At 56.0% G+C, this 18,533-nt stretch overlaps 6 protein-coding genes across 6 annotated transcripts in view; 3 read left to right on the top strand and 3 right to left on the bottom strand.

The window, feature by feature from the left end:
- Window positions 1–657, bottom strand: part of PTSG_02037 (uncharacterized protein) — a gene marked incomplete at its 3' end in the record, with an annotated part of 27,076 nt that extends 26,419 nt beyond the window's left edge. The window contains exon 1 of the mRNA XM_004997968.1: window positions 1–657. This exon is cut by the window's left edge and continues 115 nt beyond it. Coding sequence (XP_004998025.1) covers window positions 1–148 — 148 coding nt within the window. The 5' untranslated portion in view covers window positions 149–657.
- A 361-nt stretch (window positions 658–1,018) lies between these two features.
- PTSG_02036 (uncharacterized protein) lies at window positions 1,019–4,670 on the top strand. The gene is made up of 6 exons (XM_004997967.1): window positions 1,019–1,369; window positions 1,780–1,933; window positions 2,119–2,221; window positions 2,430–3,653; window positions 3,902–3,993; window positions 4,270–4,670. Exons 2-6 carry the CDS (start codon window positions 1,841–1,843, stop codon window positions 4,579–4,581), a joined length of 1,824 nt encoding a protein of 607 aa, XP_004998024.1. The 5' UTR covers window positions 1,019–1,369; window positions 1,780–1,840; the 3' UTR covers window positions 4,582–4,670.
- A 278-nt stretch (window positions 4,671–4,948) lies between these two features.
- PTSG_02035 (uncharacterized protein) lies at window positions 4,949–8,063 on the top strand. Its single transcript, XM_004997966.1, has 5 exons — window positions 4,949–5,395; window positions 5,694–5,986; window positions 6,490–6,590; window positions 6,677–6,750; window positions 6,978–8,063. Exons 1-5 carry the CDS (start codon window positions 5,035–5,037, stop codon window positions 7,058–7,060), a joined length of 912 nt encoding a protein of 303 aa, XP_004998023.1. The 5' UTR covers window positions 4,949–5,034; the 3' UTR covers window positions 7,061–8,063.
- Window positions 7,080–10,561, bottom strand: PTSG_02034 (uncharacterized protein). Its single transcript, XM_004997965.1, has 8 exons — window positions 10,451–10,561; window positions 10,222–10,256; window positions 9,489–9,987; window positions 9,005–9,223; window positions 8,639–8,779; window positions 8,012–8,433; window positions 7,635–7,713; window positions 7,080–7,406 (listed from the first exon to the last, which is right to left on the bottom strand). Exons 1-8 carry the CDS (start codon window positions 10,479–10,481, stop codon window positions 7,345–7,347), a joined length of 1,488 nt encoding a protein of 495 aa, XP_004998022.1. The 5' UTR covers window positions 10,482–10,561; the 3' UTR covers window positions 7,080–7,344.
- An 81-nt stretch (window positions 10,562–10,642) lies between these two features.
- On the top strand, window positions 10,643–14,697 carry PTSG_02033 (lactoylglutathione lyase). Its single transcript, XM_004997964.1, has 12 exons — window positions 10,643–10,821; window positions 11,064–11,136; window positions 11,345–11,560; window positions 11,792–11,858; window positions 12,084–12,143; window positions 12,474–12,536; window positions 12,730–12,830; window positions 13,070–13,114; window positions 13,360–13,408; window positions 13,639–13,704; window positions 14,042–14,128; window positions 14,382–14,697. Exons 1-12 carry the CDS (start codon window positions 10,706–10,708, stop codon window positions 14,423–14,425), a joined length of 987 nt encoding a protein of 328 aa, XP_004998021.1. The 5' UTR covers window positions 10,643–10,705; the 3' UTR covers window positions 14,426–14,697.
- PTSG_02032 (uncharacterized protein) lies at window positions 14,617–18,492 on the bottom strand. Its single transcript, XM_004997963.1, has 7 exons — window positions 18,447–18,492; window positions 17,976–18,132; window positions 17,262–17,654; window positions 16,976–17,060; window positions 15,944–16,710; window positions 15,456–15,593; window positions 14,617–15,215 (listed from the first exon to the last, which is right to left on the bottom strand). Exons 2-7 carry the CDS (start codon window positions 18,068–18,070, stop codon window positions 15,140–15,142), a joined length of 1,554 nt encoding a protein of 517 aa, XP_004998020.1. The 5' UTR covers window positions 18,071–18,132; window positions 18,447–18,492; the 3' UTR covers window positions 14,617–15,139.
- Window positions 18,493–18,533: the final 41 nt, after the last annotated feature.

Genomic DNA, 18,533 nt, shown 5'->3' with positions numbered 1-18,533 from the left:
GCAGCCAAGGCAACGGAGATGCCGTTGGCGTCTTGACGCGGGATGATGGTCGTGTGGCAGACATGGTAGTTGTCGTTGTTGCAGCCCTGCGTGTGTCAGCAACGCAAAGGCAGAAGGAGCCAGCACGATTGGCCCGATGCCGGGCCATCAGCTTGGTTTTGAGCTTGGTTTCGTCTGCTGACGTGCACAGGTTGGGCCCGATCGATCGGTCGAGATCAAACCCCTGCGCTTGGCTGTTTTGTTGTCGTGGGTGTTGTCACCGCCACCAAAAAAGAAGGCCAAATCACCAATCACAATGTGGTGGCTATAGTAGTGGTAGTGGTGGTGGTCGTCGAGGAGGAGGAACAAGAAGAAGAAAAAGAAGAAGAAGAAGAAGGGTTGGATAGGTCGGCAGTCGGTCAGAAAGGGAAACGAAAAAATGGCTGCCAACAACAGATGTCGATGAAGACACAGTATGTGTCTGTCTGTGTGTCTGTCTTTGTGTGTATGTGTCTGTGAGTGAGAGACAGAGAGAGAGAGAGAGAGGTACCCAAACCCTCGATGTTGCTGTGAGACCGCACCAACCACCGATGATGGCAATGAGAGCGAGAGAGAAAGAGAGAACAGCCAGCGGCAGCAGGTGTGAATGCAATGTGCGGGTGGAAAGAAGGAACGTCGTTGGCGGCTCGAGAGTTTGTCGTTAATGAGAATTTTGCATGAAGTTTTTAATGAATTGTCAGAACTGGGTGAACCCAAACGAGAGAGCAGTCCTCTCCTTCTCATGAGGTCAAGAGGCTCTGAGGCTGTGGGTTTGTGGGGGTGGCTGCAAAGGGTGTGTGTACTGTCTTGTGATCAGACAACACGCCCTTCTTCTTCTTCTTCTTCTGCTTCTGCTTCTGCTTCTTGTGGCGTGAATAGCACAGGCCCGCTCAGGGAAGGGAAACAACAGCAGCAGCAGTGTCGTCTCTCAGCGCAAAGTCATCATCGTCATCATCACTCCCACACGCTACTTAATTCAGTTTCACACCTGTGCACTGAATTCAGTTTCACGCAGTTGCAGCGTTCGGGGCCGCAGCAGCAAACCCTGACTGGACGAAGAAACTCCAAACCTCGCAGGCACAAGCAAGAAGAAGCATGGCTGGCTGGCTGGTTGTGGCTGGTTGGTTGGTGCGCATTCGCAGGAGGGCAGGAGAGCGAAGAAAGCAACAAAGCCGCAGCAGCAGCCGAACGAGAGAGAAGACAAGTGGAGTCGTCAGCGTGTTGGGTTTTGCCTGGAGAGATCGCTCGCCAGCTCACGCATGGTGCTGCGCTGTGGCAACAAGTGCAGTTTTCCCCTCATCTCCCCCTCGACAACGCATGTAATCAACAAGGCACATCCATCGAGGAAAAGGTGAGACATGGCATGGAGGTGGAGGTGCAAGCGTGTGCTTGTTGTTGGTTGAATAATGTAAACAACACACGTGCTTGGTTGGTTGTGGTGCTTCTGCTACTGCTGGTGGTGGTGCTGGTGGTGGTGGTGGTGCTGGTGGTGGTGGTGACGCAACCCAGCCACGCATGCGTGTGGCCACCCATCCCGAACACAACAAGACACACACATGCACACACACACACACACACGCACGCACGCACGCACACACGAACACGAGAGCTGGTTCGCAAACTCCGTGATGTGACACGGCTCGTCGTATGTGTGTGACAACGCATTTTCTCTTTCTCTCTCTTCCACTGCGTAACAATTGCCTTTGGAACTCACGTTTGTCTCTCTGGTTTCCAATGATGAATGCCTGCCGTCTCAAGCAGTATCCCTCCCCCAGGACACACACGCACACACAAAAGCACAGTGTTCCACTGATCAGAGACAATGGCGCCGTCATTGCTGTCCTTGGCGACCTGCGCCAGCCTCATCATCATGATGCTGCTGCCACTAGTGCAAGGCACAAGCGGCAACCTTTGCGTAAGCCACTGTGTGTTTGTTGTGGCGATTGCACTGATCCCCCCACCCCAGTCCTCTGCGTAAATGCTCACTCGTCCTCCACCTCGTCGCAATCCTATTCCTGTTCCTAAGTCTTCCGCCACCTCGCACGCATGCCGCGCTTCCCTCTCAACCTCTCTGTGTGCATGTTTGTGTTGCGCCCGCAGAAAACACACAACTACACCTGTCCGTCCGGAGGGTGCCCCGATGACTGCTCGTCGCCAATGTACTTGTGCAACCGCGACGTGGACTTGGCAACCAACACAACAGGTAAACGTACAGGAGAAGGCATCTCAAGTGTGCCTCCCCCGTCGCTCTGTGTGTGTGTGTGTGTGTGTGTCACGTTGCATAGACACTCGGACACACATCTTGACACATAGGTGCACACTCACTCACTCACTCACTCACTCGCACTCTCACTCACTCTCTCACTCACTTACTGCATGCCAACCCAACAACCGCGTTCGCTCGCACGCAGACTTTCAGTGCGACCACGTGGACCTGTTCAGCTCGACGGGCGTGGGCCAGGACGTGGGCACGCTGATTGTCCTGTTTGTGTTCCTGGGCATGTCCAGTGCCGGCGGCATTGGCGGTGGCGGTCTCATCATCCCCATCCTCAGCGTCATCACCCTCTTCCCGCCATACTACGCCGTCCCGCTGTCGTCCACAGCCATTGTCGGCGCCTCCATTGTGCAGTTTTTCTTCCAGATCCGCAGGCGGCACCCGCTGCCCGGCGCGCAACACCGCCGCGTCATCGACTTTGACACCATCCTCATGCTGCTGCCGCTCGCCCTCGCCGGCACCGTCGTGGGTGTCATCTTCAACACCGTATCCCCGGACTGGCTCGTGCTGGTTGTTGTCATCATCGTGCTTGTCTTCACGACATTCAAGACGCTTGTCAAAGGCCGTGAGCTGCGGCGGCAGGAGCAGGAGGCGCGGGCGCTGCCACGCCGCTCCATTGTCAAGCACGGCATCAACGATCCAAACAGCGTCAACGGCGAGGAGGACTCAGGCACCACGGAGACCATCGACACAGTGGGCGAGGACGCGAAGCGTGACGCCCTCGGGTCCAGCAGTGATGGCAACGCAGCAAGCAACGGTGGCCCCGACACAACTGCTGCCGCCAGCCAAGACACCAAGAAGGGAGGCATGTCGCGCAGCACCAGCAGCAGCAGCACCACCAGCCGGCAGCGGCAGTCCCAGCGGCGCAGCAGGAGCAGCTTGAGCGGCGGGGAGGTGCTGGTGGTGGACTACTCTGGCCCAGCCGACGATGCTGACGACAATGGCGCGCACAACCGCCGCAGGAACGACAGCGACGACAGCATGGAGCGCGTGGAGATGAAGGGCATGAGCTCGAGCACGGCAGACAAGCAGCGCCTGCAGGAGGCGCGGGAGAAGCTGCTGAAGGAAGAGGCCGCAATCCCGTGGACGCCGATGCTCATCACCCTGTTTGAACTTGGCGGCGTGATTGTGTTCTCCATGATTCGCGGTGGTTCGGGAACCTCCCTCGCCGGCATCATGTGCGGTGATGGCGCGTACTGGGGCGTGCAGGTGTCCACGTTTTGCTTCCTCCTGCTGTGCACGTTTGGCGGGTATCTGTATGTGAAGCGCCACCACGAGCGACGGCTTGCTGTCAACTACACCTTTGTGGAAGGCGACATTGACTACATTGGTGGCGGCGTCGCCAAGTACCTCTTCTTTGGTATGTTCGTACTGGTGTACGTGTGTGTGTGTTTCTGTTTGTGTGCTCTGTGGCGTGTGCATGTGTGTGCATGTGTGTCTGTGTGCGTGTGTCCGCCTGTTTGTGTGCTCTGTGCGTGTGTGTGTGTGTGCGTCTGTCTGTATGTGTATCTGTATGTGTGTATGTGACGTGGTTTTTCCTGCCCCAGACGCACGCAAGGGCGTATGTTCGTGCTTCTCACACTGCTGCCGTCCACTGCGCACCTCCAGCCCTTGTTGCCGGTATGCTTGCTGGCTTCCTCGGCATTGGCGGCGGCATGGTCCTCGCTCCTCTTCTCCTCCAATTCAACATGCACCCGCTCGTGAGTGGCCTGCGACATGTTGATGCTGGTGGTGTCAGCGAGCCTTTGTCGCTGTTATGCTCTGCACTTGCGCGCGTGTGTACGCCTGTGTGTCCTTGTATGTAAGTGTGTGTGTCAGTCAGTCAGTCAGTCTGTCTGTCCAGGTGGCAGTGCGTATCTGTAAGTCTATCCAGTCGTCTGCCTGCATCTCTGTTGGCCAGCCTGCTGGCTCTGCGTGCATTCCATTTCCCTTTGATGACAGGGCTCACCACAGCTGCTTGTGTCCACCACAAACAGGTGAGCTCGGCGACCACGGCATACATGACGCTCTTCACCTCTGCGGGCTCGTTCACCCAGTTTGTCATCCTCAACCGCGTGCCCTACGACTATGGCATTGCCCTCTTCCTCCTGGCTGCGGCCGCCTCTGTTGTTGGGCAGATCCTGCTCCACTCGTATGTGCGGCGCACGGGCAACTCCTCTGTGATTGCGTTTATCCTGGGGTTTGTGATTGGCCTTGCAGCCATCATGCTGCTCGTCTCCGGTTCGCTGCAGCTCAAGGCCGCGCACGATCGCGGCGAGTCCTTTGGCTTCAAGCCCCTCTGTAGCTAGGCTGCACGTGTGCCCGCGTGCCATGTTCTTTGTGTGTATGTGCGTGCGTGTGTGTGCGTGTGTGTGTGTGTGTGTGTGTGTGTGTGTGTGTGTGTGTGTGTGCGTGCGTGTGCCTGTGTCTGTGTCTGTGTGTCTGTGCGTGCGTGTGTCTGTGTCTGTACTATCTGTGTATGTGCACAGCAGTTTGCTTGCTTGTGTATGCGTCTGCAGCGAGCTGCGTTGTTACGTTGTGTTGGCCAGCCAGTCTTTTACCCCCTTGTTCTGCGCCCATTGTCACTTGTTGTGGGTACCATCCATCCCTTCACCTTCCATTGCCGCTCTTGCTGACACTCGCTCCATCCATCTGTCGTGTGCATTGCTGACTGACCACCTATCCCCTTCAACATAAACAAACAACCGTAAAGAGACAGCAGCTGCCGCTGCAAACACACGTGCACTGCGCTGCGTGCCGCAATGGCGCTGGTGGCGGTGATGGGGCTGCCTGGCAGCGGCAAGAGCACGCTCTGCGCGCTGCTCAGGGAGCTGCTGGTGAAGCAAGGGTACGCAGATGTGGCAGTCGTCGACTTTGACGACGCAGCTGTCCATGATGGTGATCGCGATAGTGTCAGCGAAGCCACGTGGAAGGAACAGCGAAGGATGGCACTGGCCAAAGTGGAGGCACTGCTGCAGGCACCGCCCTGTGGTGAGGGTGCTGGCAATGGTGACGGCAACGACGCCGGCAGCCAAGTGCAACGTCGTGATGCGGTGGTCATCGTCGACGACACGTTACACTTGAGGAGCATGCGCCGCGAGCTCTTTCGGATCGCTCGACAATGTACGTATGTGCGTGTGTGCGTGTGTGTGTGTGTGTGTGTGTGTGTGTGTGTGTGTGTGTGTGTGTGTGTGTGTGTGTGTGTGTGTGCGTGTGTGTGTGTGTGTGTGTGTGTGTGTGTGTGTGTGTGTGTATGTATGTGTGTGTGTCTGCGTGTCTGCGTGTCTGTCTGTGTGTAACTCTGTGTGCCGCTCTGTAATGTGTCTGCCTGTGCACATGCTTGCGTCCCTGCATCTTCGCCTCGACCGAGGTGTCGTTCGATCTGACGTGACTGTGGCCAACCCTCGATGCGGCTGTGCAGGTGGCGTTGGGTTTGGTGTGATTGCTGTCCAGACGGAAGTGGAGGAGTGCTGCCAGCGGGATCTGGCCCGACCACAACCAGTTGGAGCCGCCGTCATCCACAACATGGCCAGCCGCGTCGAGCTGCCAGCCGAGGCATGGGAACCAAGCATCACCGTGCAGAACAGCAGCCGCTGCTCGAAAGACGAGGAGCTAGCTGTCCAGCGTACCGACGTTCTCAAACACTGCTCAGAGTTCCTCGCGCGCACTTGCTCCCAGCCCCTCACACCCTACATCGACAATACGGCAGCCAAGGTTCACACACATGCTGGGAGTTGGGCGAGGGAGGCAAGAAGAAGAGATCAAGTTCTGTCTCGCCCCTTGCTTGCCTTTGTGTGTGTGTGTGTGTGTGTGTGTGTGTGTGTGTGTGTGTGTGTGTGTGTGTGTGTCTGTGTGTGTGTGTCTGTCTGTGTGTGTGTGTGTGTGTGTCTGTGTCTGTGTGTGTGTGTGTGTCTGTGTGTGTGTGTGTGTGTGTGTGTGTCTGTGTGTCTGTGTCTGTGTGTCTGTGTCTGTGTCTGTGTGTGTGTGTCTGTGTCTGTGTGTCTCTGTGTGTCTGTGTGTCTGTCTCTGTCTGTCGACCTGCCTGCCCACCTGTCTACCTGCCCGCCTACCTGCCTGCCTCTCTGTCTGTCTGTCTGTCTGCCTCCACCTCTTCAGATCTATCTGTGTGCCTTGCGTCTGCACAGCGTTCCTCCTCCCCCGCCGTGTGCCATCTGCTGATTGTGTTCACTCCGCCTTACCCTTGCCCTCACATGCAGGCTGCTGCTCGGCTCGCAACAGCCAAGAGCTTACTGCACCAGACCGACCTTCGTCTTCGCGGCTGTGTTGGAAATGCCCTCAAGACAGCCACAGCTCTCTCGTAAGCTTACACGCATGCCCGCTCACTTATGTGTGCGCGCATACATGCACACTTCTCTCACCCCTCGCTCACATGGCTGCTCATAGCGCTGAGGAGAGACGAGACGCCGTGTCCCGCATCTCTGCCCTCAAGTCTTCTGTCTTGGCTGACCTGCGAGCTGGTATGCAACCCTGTGGTGTGTGTGTGTGTGTGTGTGTGTGTGTGTGTGTGTGTGTGTGTGTGTGTGTGTGTGTGTGTGTGTGTGTGTGTGTGTGTATGTGTGTGTATGTGTGTGTGTGTGTGTTGTCTTTGTAGGTGTTCTGCTGTGTGCATCTGCCCCTGCGTCTCTGACAACGCACCACTCATCCGCCCTCTCCGCCTTCCCCCAAACACACATCTTGACTACAGTTGGTGATGCGCTGAGCGCGCTCGAGTGCGAGGAGGCCGTGACGGCGTTTGAAGCCGCAATACGCGACATTGTGCAACCATGATGCCAGCCGGGTCCGGTCAGTGGTGCGCGCAAAGGTTTAATCGTCATCAAAGGCACAAGGGACAGGAAGACAGGAGCAAAGAGAAGAAGAAGAGGAGGAAGAGGGAAAAGAGGTTGTTACACCAGTCAAACGTGCAATGTGACACCAACAACGCGTCCAGAACCGCACAACAACAGCTACGCACACGCACGCGACACACTCTGGCAGCCGGATATGTAGTAAACACCGAAAGGAGACGCCTGTCTGTTCCAACCACCAACAAACACTTGGCACATTCACTGTGCTCATTCCTCCCCCACGTCCATATCGCCTTCTCCGGCATCTGCATTCTCGCCTCCAGCGCCGCCTGTTTGAGTGGAAGCACAGCAACCAACAAGATTGCAACAAGCAGCGCACGAGAGTGAGTCACCGAGTGATGAGTGATCTCTTGCGATCTGGCGGTGCGCGGTACGACCAAACAACTCGCACATGCGTCAATGCTTCTCGCGCATGCGCGCGTCTATATTCCGCACCACTGTACACACACACATACACAAAAGCAAACACACACACACACACACACAGCTGGCTTGACCTGTGATACGGATGGCGCCGACGTCGTCTGCGGGCTTCTCCGTCGGCTCAAGCGCAAACCGCTTCATCTTCTTAAGCGCCTACAAACACACACACACACGCACGCAAGACGGAGAGAGAAAACAAAGGGTGCGGTGGCATGCGTAAGGTTGCGGTTGAGGCGCTACGCAGAGCATCGCTTCCAGCACTCTGCCTCAGTAATGCATTCCTGCTCTCGCCCCCCCCCTTTTTTTTTTCCTTCTTTCCTCTCTTCCTCCGCCACCTCGTTCAGAGTGGATGCATTAGATACCACACGCCAGCCAGCACCCTGCGTGCCACAGCCACCCCCTCTCCCTCCCTCCATCGACAACATGGCCTGCCTCTCCCAGTGCGTTGTACCTTTTCGCCCGAGAGCTTCTGTACAACGGCCTTGTTCTTCTCGTAAATTGCCTCGAGGTTGAACTCCTGCGCCCACCCCGACACAATCTGCGCGCTGAGCATGTTCTCTGGCTTGTAGCTCTCCGGTGCCTTTGTGTAGAACGAAATCTTGCCCGTGTGGAAGTCGTGCAGCACCTGCCGCGCCGCCGCCTCAATGTCCGGCACGCCGGCCTTCTTCAGCTTGCCCAGTCGCCGCGCGAGCAGCTGCAGAAACTCCATGGTGGAGGAGAAGCGTGGCAGGCCATACATCTCCATGATGTGTGTGAGGTCGCAGCGGCGCAGGAGCTGCCCAATGGCGGTGATGGGATCCTCGATCGCATCCGCGCGGATGCAGTGGCGCAGCGCAAGCGACGACACCTCCGTCTTGGACGAGAACACAATGCCTGGTGGTGGCGGTGGTAGTGGTGGCGGAGGGGGAGGCGGTGTGGTGGTGGTGGTAAGGCGGTGGTGATGAGGGTTGATGACGATGGAGAGTGAGAAACCAAAATACAAGGCATACACCAAAGTCGTTCAGACAATCACACACACGAACACATCATCACACAAACCCTATTCATATAAACGTCACATGTCACACGTCACGCGCACCTGGGCTGTCGAGGAGGCAGATTTTCTTTGTGAGCATGACGCGCTGGACGCCGCGGGTGATGCCGGGCATAGCGCCAACCTGCGCCGCCTTTGCGCGCTTCAGCGAGTTGATCAGCGAGCTCTTGCCCACGTTGGGGTACCCTGCATGGCGTGGACGGGGTGGGGGAGGGGAGTTGGGTTGGGTTGGTGTTTCGTATGCCTTGACAAGAAAGAGTGCAGCCACTTCCAACGTGCGTACATTCGCACATGCAATCAAGCCCAACACACACACACACGCGCACACACACACACACACACACACGCACACACATACACACACACGCACACACACAACACACAACACACAAAGCACGCCTGCGTACGCACCAACGACGCCGACTGTGATTGCCATCTTGAGGTCCTTGTTGCGGGCGTAGTTCTGAAGGAGCTGGAGCAGGCTGTCGCCGCCAAAGCAGCCGGAGCCGCCCACGTTGGTGTGGGTGAGGTTGCTGCGCTGTGACTGTGTGGACGACTTGAACATGATGGTCGGGAACTCGTTGCGCAGGCGCTGCACCCACTTGAGCACTTCCTCCCGCGGCACGAGGTCTAGCAACGCAGGCGCATCCGTGCACAGCCGCCATTCGTGTGGGGTGGGGATGGGGTGAGGTGAAGTGAGGGTGGAGAGATGAAAGGTGAAGGCGTGGTGGAGATGGGTGGGTTGTGGCATTTTTTGCACGCAAGGTGGTGCGTGGCAGGAAGATGCATCAAGAGACACTCGCCACCTGCTTCAAGAACAACAATCGCAACAACCACAGAAACCCCCTCCCTCCCTTGTTCTCCTCCCATGACCGCATGCATTGGGTGCGCGTACCAATCTTGTTGAGGACGAGGACGAGGCGCTTGCGCGAGGCAGAGCTCGTCACGAGCGACTCCACAATGTCAGAGCGGCTGGCAATGGGGTCGCGGGCATCCAGCACCTGCAGGATGACGTCTGCTTCCTCAACAACCTGTGCAAAGTGGCGGAAGAAGTTGCGGCGGGACTGGTCCTTGGCGGCACCTGCGGGATCGGCCTCGTCCATATCCATGGCCGTCTCGAAAACGCGGCTGCGCATCTCAGCCTCCTTTTGCAGTTGGGCCAGGTCGTGCGTCTGGGAGCGGAGCGACTCGCGTGCCTCGCGCAGCATCTTGCGGCGCTGCAGCTTCTCCTGTTCGGCTTGCTCCTTGGCATCCTCCACCTCCTTCAGAATCTGTTTGCGAAGCGGGTGCATGGTTGGCACGCCGGGGTCCTTTTTCAATGTGCTCTTTCCTTCAAGCCGTTGCTTGCGTCGCAGCTTGCGGTTGTGTTCTGCCACCTTGCGGCGGATTTTGTGCTGTGTGTGTGTGTGTGTGTGTGTGTGTGTGTATGTGTGTGTATGTGTGTGTATGTGTGTGTATGTGTGTGTATGTGTGTGTATGTGTGTAGTTAGCGCATGTGCATGAATGACAGACAGAGTGCACGCGTGGGCTCAAGTTCGAGTGAGATGGCAGGTGTCTCCTACACATACAGCAGGATTGTCCCACCAACAAGCATGTACACACGCAAACACACACGCACATACACACACCTTGTCCTTGAGTTTGATACGCTTGCTCTTCGAGCCTGTGGTGATGTTCGGTGTGAGACGTGAGCAGATCGATCGCCATCAAAACCACGCACGCCAAACAGAAGACGAGGGTGTACGTGTACGTGTGTGCGTGTCTTAAAAATGCGCCACAAATGAGCACACACCACCGCAAGCATACACCAACACCCTCATGGCGCGCGCACACACACACATGCCAACTTGGACTTACGAGCTTTCTTTGCCACAGGTTTCATCCCCATCTTGACTGGTGTGGGTGTGTGGGTGTGCTGTTGTTCTTGGCGTGCGTGGGCTTCTTGGCACGTGGTGTGATGATTTGAGGCGAGAGAATGCACCCGCAAAACGCTGCGGAATTGCTAGCGACTGAATTCAGTCGCTGACATGCACACTCATTTCTTTTGCAGCAGCAAGAAGCAAGCAGCATCAGTGCTCTCTGTCACCATCCACCACCACCCAAAGTCAGACGATGGCTGCTCGCTCCCTGATTGCTGGTGCTCGCCCCTTTGGGGCCAGCTGGCAGCAGACCATGCTGCGCATCCGTGACCCGGCCGCCTCCCTTCGCTTCTACACCGAGCTCCTTGGGTTGGTTGTGTGTTTGTGTGCGTGTGTGTGTTTGTGTGTGTGTTTGTTTGTGTGTGTGTGTGTGTGTGTGTTTGTGTGTGTGTGTTTGTTTGTTTGTTTGTTTGTTTGTTTGTGTGTGTGTGTGTGTGTGCTGCCTTCTGCTGTTTCTCTGCCCATCGCCGTCCCCTTCTTCCTCCCCCTCCACGCGCACACACACACACACACTCTCACCTACTTCCACATGACACGTTGTTCACTCGCAGCTTCAGCCTCATTCACAAGTACGACTTTCCCGAGAACAAGTTCAGCCTGTACTTTCTCGCCACGCTCCCCAAGGTACAACAGAGTGGCTGCATACCTGTTCTCCCGACATCCTTTCTGCAGCCAAGCGTTGCGTTCGAGCAGAACACTGACATCTGCTCCTCATCGCCTCGCTGACTTACGCGTTCAACCCATCGTGTGACGGGCTCATTCAACAAGCGCAACCAACTCACTACCAAACCAAAATCACATTCACTTGCACTTGCTTGTGTTGTTTTGGCAGGACGTGAAGGCGCCCAAGCCCGGAACCAAGGAGTCGGAGCAGTTTCTGTGGACAATGCCTTACACCTGCCTTGAGCTCACCCACAACCACGGCACTGAGACAGACCCCAACTTCCACTACGACTCTGGCAACAACGAACCAAAGCGTGGGTTTGGACACATCTGCGTCTTTGCCGACGACGTCTACGCCGCCTGTGACTACCTGGAGAAGCATGACGTACGTGTGTGTGTGTGTGTGTGTGTGTGTGTGTGTGTGTGCGTGCGTGTGTGTGTGTGTGTGTGTGCGTGCGTGTGTGTCTGTCTGTCTGTCTGTCTGTCTCTCTGTCTGTGCTTTTGTGCCTATCTGTATCTGAATGTGTGTGTGTGTTTCCGCCTATCCCCCCTCATACTTACGCTGCAACTGCCGCGTGGTTGTCGACAACACGTGCACGTCATGGCGGCGGTGCAGGTGTCCTTCAAGAAGAAGCCGGACGAGGGCCGCATGAAGGGCCTCGCATTCGCTTACGACCCCGATGGTGCGGCTGCCCACGCCCAACTGCATGCACACACATACACACATACACACACACACACGCTGTTGGTGTTGCGCGTTGGTTTAATTGTGTTTCCCTCTCTCGCAAGTGTGCTACGTTGGCTCACCGGCTGCCCCTTGCTTATAATCAACGCCTATTGCTTGACTGTGATTGCCTTCACGAATGGTGCATCCCCATCGCCCTCGCTTCTTCTCCACCACGACGCAGGCTACTGGGTGGAGATTGTGAAGCGTGCTGAATCGCACAAGCAGGAACGGTTCACCTTTGGTGAGACTGCAGTGGATATGGTGTGTGTGCGCGTGTGTGTGTGTGTGTGTGTGTGTGTGCGTGCGTCTGTGTGCTTGTGTGTCTGTGTGTGTCTGTCTGTCTGTCTGTCTGTCTGTCTGTCTGTCTGTCTGTCTGTCTGTGTGCTTGTGTGTCTGTCTGTTTGTCTGTCTGTCTGTCTGTCTGTGTATCTGTGTCTGTCTGTCTGTGTGTCTGTCTGTTTGGGTGTATAGAGGCGGCATCTTCTGAAAAGTGCGGAGCACCACCAACCCATCAACCATGTGCCATCTCACACGAATACCATGCCTTCTGCCCATGACTGCCGCTCTCCAGCCCAAACCATGCTGCGCATCAAGGATCCCGAGAAGTCCCTCGCATTCTACAAGGACAAGTTTGGTCAGTCAGCTTGTGTATGTGTGTGTGTGTGTGTGTGTCTTTGCATGTACATTTGTACGTGTGTGCGCTCTTTTTTTTTTTCGTTTGTATGTTCATGCACCCACATTGGGCTCACCTGCTACCCTCTTCCCCACCACACGCACGACACTGGACTGCACATGACACCACCACATCACCACGTCCACCACAATAGGCATGTCGCTCGTGCGTGTGAAGCATTTCAGTGACTTCTCACTCTACTTCCTTGCCCATCTTCCCGTCGACACCAAGTACCCCGACCCAGAGTCAGACGAGGTCAGGGTGGTGTGTGTGTTTGTGTCTGTGTCTGTGTGTGCGTGGATGTGTGTGTGTGTGTGAGTACCGATGTGTGTGTGTGTGTGTGTGTGTGTGTAAGTACCGATGTGTGTGTGTGTGTGTGCTTGTGTCTCCATCCTCCCACGTCCTCCCACGTCACCCCTCCTCATGCGACATTCCTCTTCTCCTCACCATTCCACGCAACGCTCAACCCCTTTATATCCGTTGCTGCTGCCCAGGCCAACGAGTTCATCAAGACGTTTGACTTCCCCGTGCTCGAGCTGGTGATGCACCCTCCCACGGCATGCAGCCACACCCACCAACATACACACATGCACTCATGCACACACACGTGCGCATTCACACACAGCACACACACACATGCACATGCACATGCACAAGTCCTGTCGCTTCTGGGACGGGCGTGCTGTTCTCGCGTGGTGCTTGCACGCCACCTCCTGCTGCTCCGGGTGGCGTCACACCTGTGTTACTCGCTCATTTCTGCTGTGACTCATGCGGTGTTGCGCAGACGCACAACCACGGCACGGAGTCCGACCCCAACTTCTCCTACCACAACGGTACATCGCACGCCACTCCGAGTTGCGATGCTGACATGCTGCAATGCCGCAATGCTCAGCCAGCGCGCTTCAGCGTCGGCTTGCCCGTCACACCGCACCGCACCAACCCTTTTCTTTGTTTCGGTATCCAACCGTCGCCACGATTCATTCATACTGCTGCTCAACACCGTGACCACCACTTCTCACCAGTGTCATTTGTCCCCCAACCTCACCCACCATCGTGCTTGCAGGCAACACGGACCCGCGCGGCTTCGGGCACGTTGGATTCCTCGTCGATGATCTCAAGGCAGCCTGCGGTTCGTCGCTCGGTGTCTGTGTGTATGTATGTATGTATGCATGTATGTGTGTGTCTGTCTGTCTGTCTGTATGTATGTATGTATGTATGTATGTATGTATGTATGTATGTATGTATGTATGTATGTATGTATGTATGTATGTATGTATGTATGTATGTATGTATGGATGTATGTATGTATGTATGTATGTATGTATGTATGTATGTATGTATGTATGTATGTGTGTGTGTGTGAGTTTATAGTGAATAATCATCACAATGCCCACGTGAGTCTGCTCCCTCCTGTTTGCTCCAACTCCGGTCTTCGCCAACTCTCCATCGTTCCCCTTCCTGTGCAGATTCGCTGATTGCGGACGGCATTGAGTTCAAGAAAAAGCCCGAGGAAGGAACAATGCGCAACATTGCGTTTGCATACGACCCAGACGGTGCGTGTAACACATGAACAACAACCCTCTCTGCACCTTTGTTTGCCTGATGTGTGTGTTGGTGTTGTGCTGCTTGTTGCTGGCTTCCAATGGGCTGCGAGGTTCCAACGTGCTTGCCCCATTATGTGGAAACGGCCTCACCACATGTCCACTTCACTGGTTGTGTGTGTGTGTGTGTGTGTGTGTGTGTGTGTGTGTGTGTGTGTGTGTGTGTGTGTGTGTGTGTGTGTGACTCTTGTCGATTGGTGCACAGGCTACTGGGTGGAGATTATCCAGCGCGGTGTCACGTTCATGTAATCCGCTGCGGTGTGAACTATTGGTTGCTGTCTCTGCCCACACGCGTACGTGAAATCAACGTGACGCTACACCTCCACGTGAATCTTACACTGAACACTTTCCTTGCCCAATCAAGTGCTTTCTCAACCCCTCCCCTCCTTATCCTTTCTCTCTCTTCCCCCATTCTTCCCCTTTCCTTTTGCCTCTTGCTTGTTGTGGCTGCTCGCTTGATGGGTATGAGGGCAATTACAATTCACGGTATTGTTCGGACAACAACAGCAAGTTAGCAGCCCACACGCACACAACAACACCGCCCAGAGGTAGAAGAGAGGATGATATCGAGAGAAGCAAATCACAGAGAGAGAGAGAGAGAGAAAGAGAGGGGTGCTGAGAGCAAGAGAGGGGTTATGTGAGAGGGAGAAGCAACGGAAAAATGATAACCAGCAAAGCAGCTGGCGGAGTGAAGCACGTTAACAACACGAAGCAACAACAACAACACAACAGCATTCGGCATGAAGAAAACGATAACGCCACCACCGCCCACCCGCACACACGCGAAAAGCCTCAATCATTAGGTCTACATATCAAAGAGTGGCACCACACAAAACAGTTGCCAATGGCACTGCACCACACACACACACACACACACACACACACACACACACACACACACACACACATGCATCAGCAAACAAGAGCACGGCCGCAAGCAAACGAGCGGGGGTGCTGGTTGTCTCAGACGGCGGCGCTCTCGAGGACGGGGTAGACCATGTCGTCGGCAAGCTCCCGCCACAGCTCCGTCACGCGCCCGCTGCACACACCACAGGGACGGATTGGGATGTAGGAGGGAGGGGGGAGGGGCAGGAGAGGAAGGTGATGAGTTTGGAGAATCGCACAACCACACAGCAAGAGCACCGGTCACGCATTTCCTCATACCAATCACACACACAACACGCGCGCGCACACACACAACACGCACACACGCACACACACACACACACACACACACACACACACAGCACCACCACTTATCGGGGAAGAGTGCTCGTACCGGACTTGGTCAATGTCCTTTGGGTGCTGGATGGGCTGGCCAAAACGGATACCGCAGCGAATGCCGCGCATGGGCAGAATCGACATGATGTTGCGGATCGCGTTGTCGCCCTTGGCCACGCCAATCGGGAACGAGTACCTGGTAATTGGGGTGAAGCGGGAGGAAACAGGGGTGGAGAGGGGCGATGGGTGAGGAAGGAGAGGTTGAGTGTTGTGTTGTGTTGCGTTGTGTTGTGGTGTGTTGTGTTGTGGTGTGTTGTCTTGTGTTGTCTTGTGTTGTCTTGTGTTGTGTTGTGCTGGCTTGCTTGCCAACAATCACGCAAAATCAACACGCGGCACTGAACGAATACTCCATACAAAACCGAAGCATGCGCACGACAAAACAACACCACAACAAAAACAAAAACGACATGATGCACGCGTTCTACGCCACACCACACACCACACACCACACCACACATCACACATCACGCCAGGAGAGCGGCGCACCTGAGGGCGACGGGGATGATGGGCACGCCGTTGTCTGCGGCAATCTTGACGGCACCTGGCCGCATCTCGCCCGGCGGGCCAGATCGCTTGGACGTGCCCTCGCTGAACACAACCACAGACTGGCCCTGCCTGAAGGCCTCTGCAATGCGCTCGCGGATGGTGGCGTCCTTGCTCTGGCGGTCGTACCACATGAACCCGCCGCGGCACCACACGCGGAACATAAAGTCGCGCAGCATGCCCTTGGGCATCTCGTCGGCAAGATCCTTCTTGGCGATGATGCGCACGCCGGGGACGGCAGCGTGGATGAGCAGCGCGTCGAGGTACGAGTAGTGGTTGCACACCCACAGCGCGGGCTTGTCCGTGGGCGGCACGGCGCCGCGGATGTGGTGGCGGAAGCGCATGAGCTTGAGGGCGGTGGAGGCATACCACGACGCGTTGGCGTAGAGGTAGTTGTGCACGGCGAAGATGGCAAACATGATGAGGTATCGGACGTATGTGGAGACCATGGGCACGACAGGGAGCATGCGGTAGAGGAAGACAAAGATGTCGCCGTCGCCAATGTACAGCTGCTCGTCCTCGGGCTGCAGCAGGTCGTCCAGATACTGCGCAGCCACGCCCATGCGCGACTTGCGCGTCACCACGTGCTGCACCAGCGCGTTGGCGCCGCCGCCGGCAGCCTTGTTCGAGCCCTTGACAACAAAGTGCACGGGGTCAAACGTGGCCTCTGCGCTCACGCCCATGTCCCGGCGGTGCTTGGCAAGCAGCTCCTGCAAAAACATGGAGTTGGTTGGCGTTTTGTGTTGTGTTTTGGGGGGGGGGAGAGGGGGTGGTGAGCGGGGAGATGAGAACTGCGGAAACAAGAAGTGGAATCAAGACCAGATGCCGCTCAGCATACCTTGTACACACACACACACACACACACACACGCACACACACGCGCACACACACACACGCACGCACACGCACACGCACACGCACACATGCGCACGCAAGGTACATCAAAGAAGTAGCAAGCGTCGTGGTCCACCACACCTTTGCAATATCGTAGTGCCACTTCTCAGGCTTGACGTCAAAGTACAGGTTGGGATAGGACTTGTTGATGGTGTACGAGAACAGCCTGACCGTATGAAAGCGAGCGTTTGGGGTGGGAGGGGAGGCAGCGGTGGTGGAGTGAAGAGAATGGGGGTGAGGGTGAGGAGAGGCATGTAGAGACATCAACAGTGTACGTGGAGCGCCGACACCAATCCCAGAGACAATGCAGCACACACGCACACGCACACACACGCACACACACACGCACGCACACACATACACGCACCTGAAAGCGGAGGACGAGTAGCCAATGTCGCTGATGCGGAAGCGGTAGGCAAACCAGTCAAACATGAGCATGCAAATGTTGAACAGGGAGAGCTTCTGCAGGCCACGCTTCTGGGCGGACTTGGCAATCATGACCAGGCCGAGGTGCACGTTGAGGCGGGACCAGAAGGCCATGTGGAAGCCAACGACCTTGCGCTGCTTCTGGCAGTAAATTTCCAGGATGACCTTGTTGTGCAGCTCTTTGCGCAGCTCTTCGCATGTCTTTGCCATGAGCACGGGGTAGTCGAGCACAGTGTCGATGGAGTCCTTGCACACCGTCTGCAGGTTTGTCTGCAGCTGCTGCAGTGTCTCATCCGACTCCTTCACGGGCGCATACCACCGGCGCACCCACGTCCTGTTGTGCGTGCGTGCGTGTGTGTGTGTGTGTGTGTGTGTGTGTGTGTGTGTGTGTGTGTGTGTGTGGTGTGTGTGTGTGTGTGTGTGTGTGTGTGTGTGTGTGTGTGTGTGTGTGTGTGTGTGTGTGTGTGTGTGTGTGTGTGTGTGTGGAGGAAATGGGACAAGAGTGAGCCATGTGTGACTCTTCAAGGCGGGTGCCAAGGAAAGAGAGGCAAAGCAAGCCGCTGGATACGAACACCGCAGGGAGGGACGCAATGCAGCAGCAGTCGCACAGCAGCAGCAACAGTGTCAGGTAGATGACCAACAGTGTTGCACCCACCCGTTGCCGAATGGGATCCACACGCCATGGCGCAGGCACCATCGGAGAACGATGAAGCCAATGAAGCTAATGGCCACCAACGCAAGAGCCAGCATGGTCGGTTGGTTGGTTGCTGTGTTGTTTGTTGACAGCTGTTACGAGCAATCACAATTGGAATCTGGCGGATGGGGGGTGGGGGGAAAACAGTGTGATGATGCGGTGATGTGTGATGGTGTTTGTGTGTGTCCGTGAGCTGCTGCACAATCAAATGAGCACAACACGAAAGAAGAACAAAGAGACGCTTGGAATGCTGGCGTGTGCCATCTCTTGCCGAGAGCGATCCTCTTTCCTTTGCTCTGGGATCGATCCTGCCACCGCCTCATCACGCAGCTGTCGCACACCGCACACCGCACACCACGCAGGAGCAGCGCCACACACACACACACACACAAACACAACACCCATCATCACCACCAACCAGCAAAGCCCCACCTTCTGCCAGCTTTGGCTTGGTTGATCTAAATGCGCACTGGCGCCATCAAGCGGAGAATGTGTGCGAAACATGACTCGTGCAGCAGT

The sequence above is a fragment of the Salpingoeca rosetta genome (genome assembly GCF_000188695.1).
Source record: "Salpingoeca rosetta unplaced genomic scaffold supercont1.3, whole genome shotgun sequence".
Taxonomy (NCBI): domain Eukaryota; class Choanoflagellata; order Craspedida; family Salpingoecidae; genus Salpingoeca; species Salpingoeca rosetta.
This window is presented reverse-complemented; position numbering and strand designations above follow the sequence as displayed.

Bases quoted from the DNA above. Each gene is read 5' to 3' on its own strand.
- PTSG_02036 (XM_004997967.1), top strand. From the start codon at position 1,841: ATGGCGCCGTCATTGCTGTCCTTGGCGACCTGCGCCAGCCTCATCATC. The intron at 3,654-3,901 runs GTATGTTCGTAC...GCGCACCTCCAG, and splicing joins CGCCAAGTACCTCTTCTTTG to CCCTTGTTGCCGGTATGCTT. The intron at 3,994-4,269 runs GTGAGTGGCCTG...CACCACAAACAG, and splicing joins AATTCAACATGCACCCGCTC to GTGAGCTCGGCGACCACGGC.
- PTSG_02035 (XM_004997966.1), top strand. From the start codon at position 5,035: ATGGCGCTGGTGGCGGTGATGGGGCTGCCTGGCAGCGGCAAGAGCACG. The intron at 5,396-5,693 runs GTACGTATGTGC...GCGGCTGTGCAG, and splicing joins CTTTCGGATCGCTCGACAAT to GTGGCGTTGGGTTTGGTGTG. The intron at 6,591-6,676 runs GTAAGCTTACAC...GGCTGCTCATAG, and splicing joins AAGACAGCCACAGCTCTCTC to CGCTGAGGAGAGACGAGACG.
- PTSG_02034 (XM_004997965.1), bottom strand. From the start codon at position 10,481: ATGGGGATGAAACCTGTGGCAAAGAAAGCTC. The intron at 10,257-10,450 runs GTAAGTCCAAGT...ACATCACCACAG, and splicing joins ACCTGTGGCAAAGAAAGCTC to GCTCGAAGAGCAAGCGTATC. The intron at 9,988-10,221 runs GTGTGTGTATGT...ACACACACACAG, and splicing joins GTATCAAACTCAAGGACAAG to CACAAAATCCGCCGCAAGGT.
- PTSG_02033 (XM_004997964.1), top strand. From the start codon at position 10,706: ATGGCTGCTCGCTCCCTGATTGCTGGTGCTCGCCCCTTTGGGGCCAGC. The intron at 10,822-11,063 runs GTTGGTTGTGTG...GTTCACTCGCAG, and splicing joins TTCTACACCGAGCTCCTTGG to CTTCAGCCTCATTCACAAGT. The intron at 13,115-13,359 runs GTGATGCACCCT...GGTGTTGCGCAG, and splicing joins ACTTCCCCGTGCTCGAGCTG to ACGCACAACCACGGCACGGA.
- PTSG_02032 (XM_004997963.1), bottom strand. From the start codon at position 18,070: ATGCTGGCTCTTGCGTTGGTGGCCATTAGCTTCATTGGCTTCATCGTT. The intron at 17,655-17,975 runs GTGGGTGCAACA...CACGCACAACAG, and splicing joins TGGATCCCATTCGGCAACGG to GACGTGGGTGCGCCGGTGGT. The intron at 17,061-17,261 runs GTGCGTGTATGT...TCATACGGTCAG, and splicing joins TACTCGTCCTCCGCTTTCAG to GCTGTTCTCGTACACCATCA.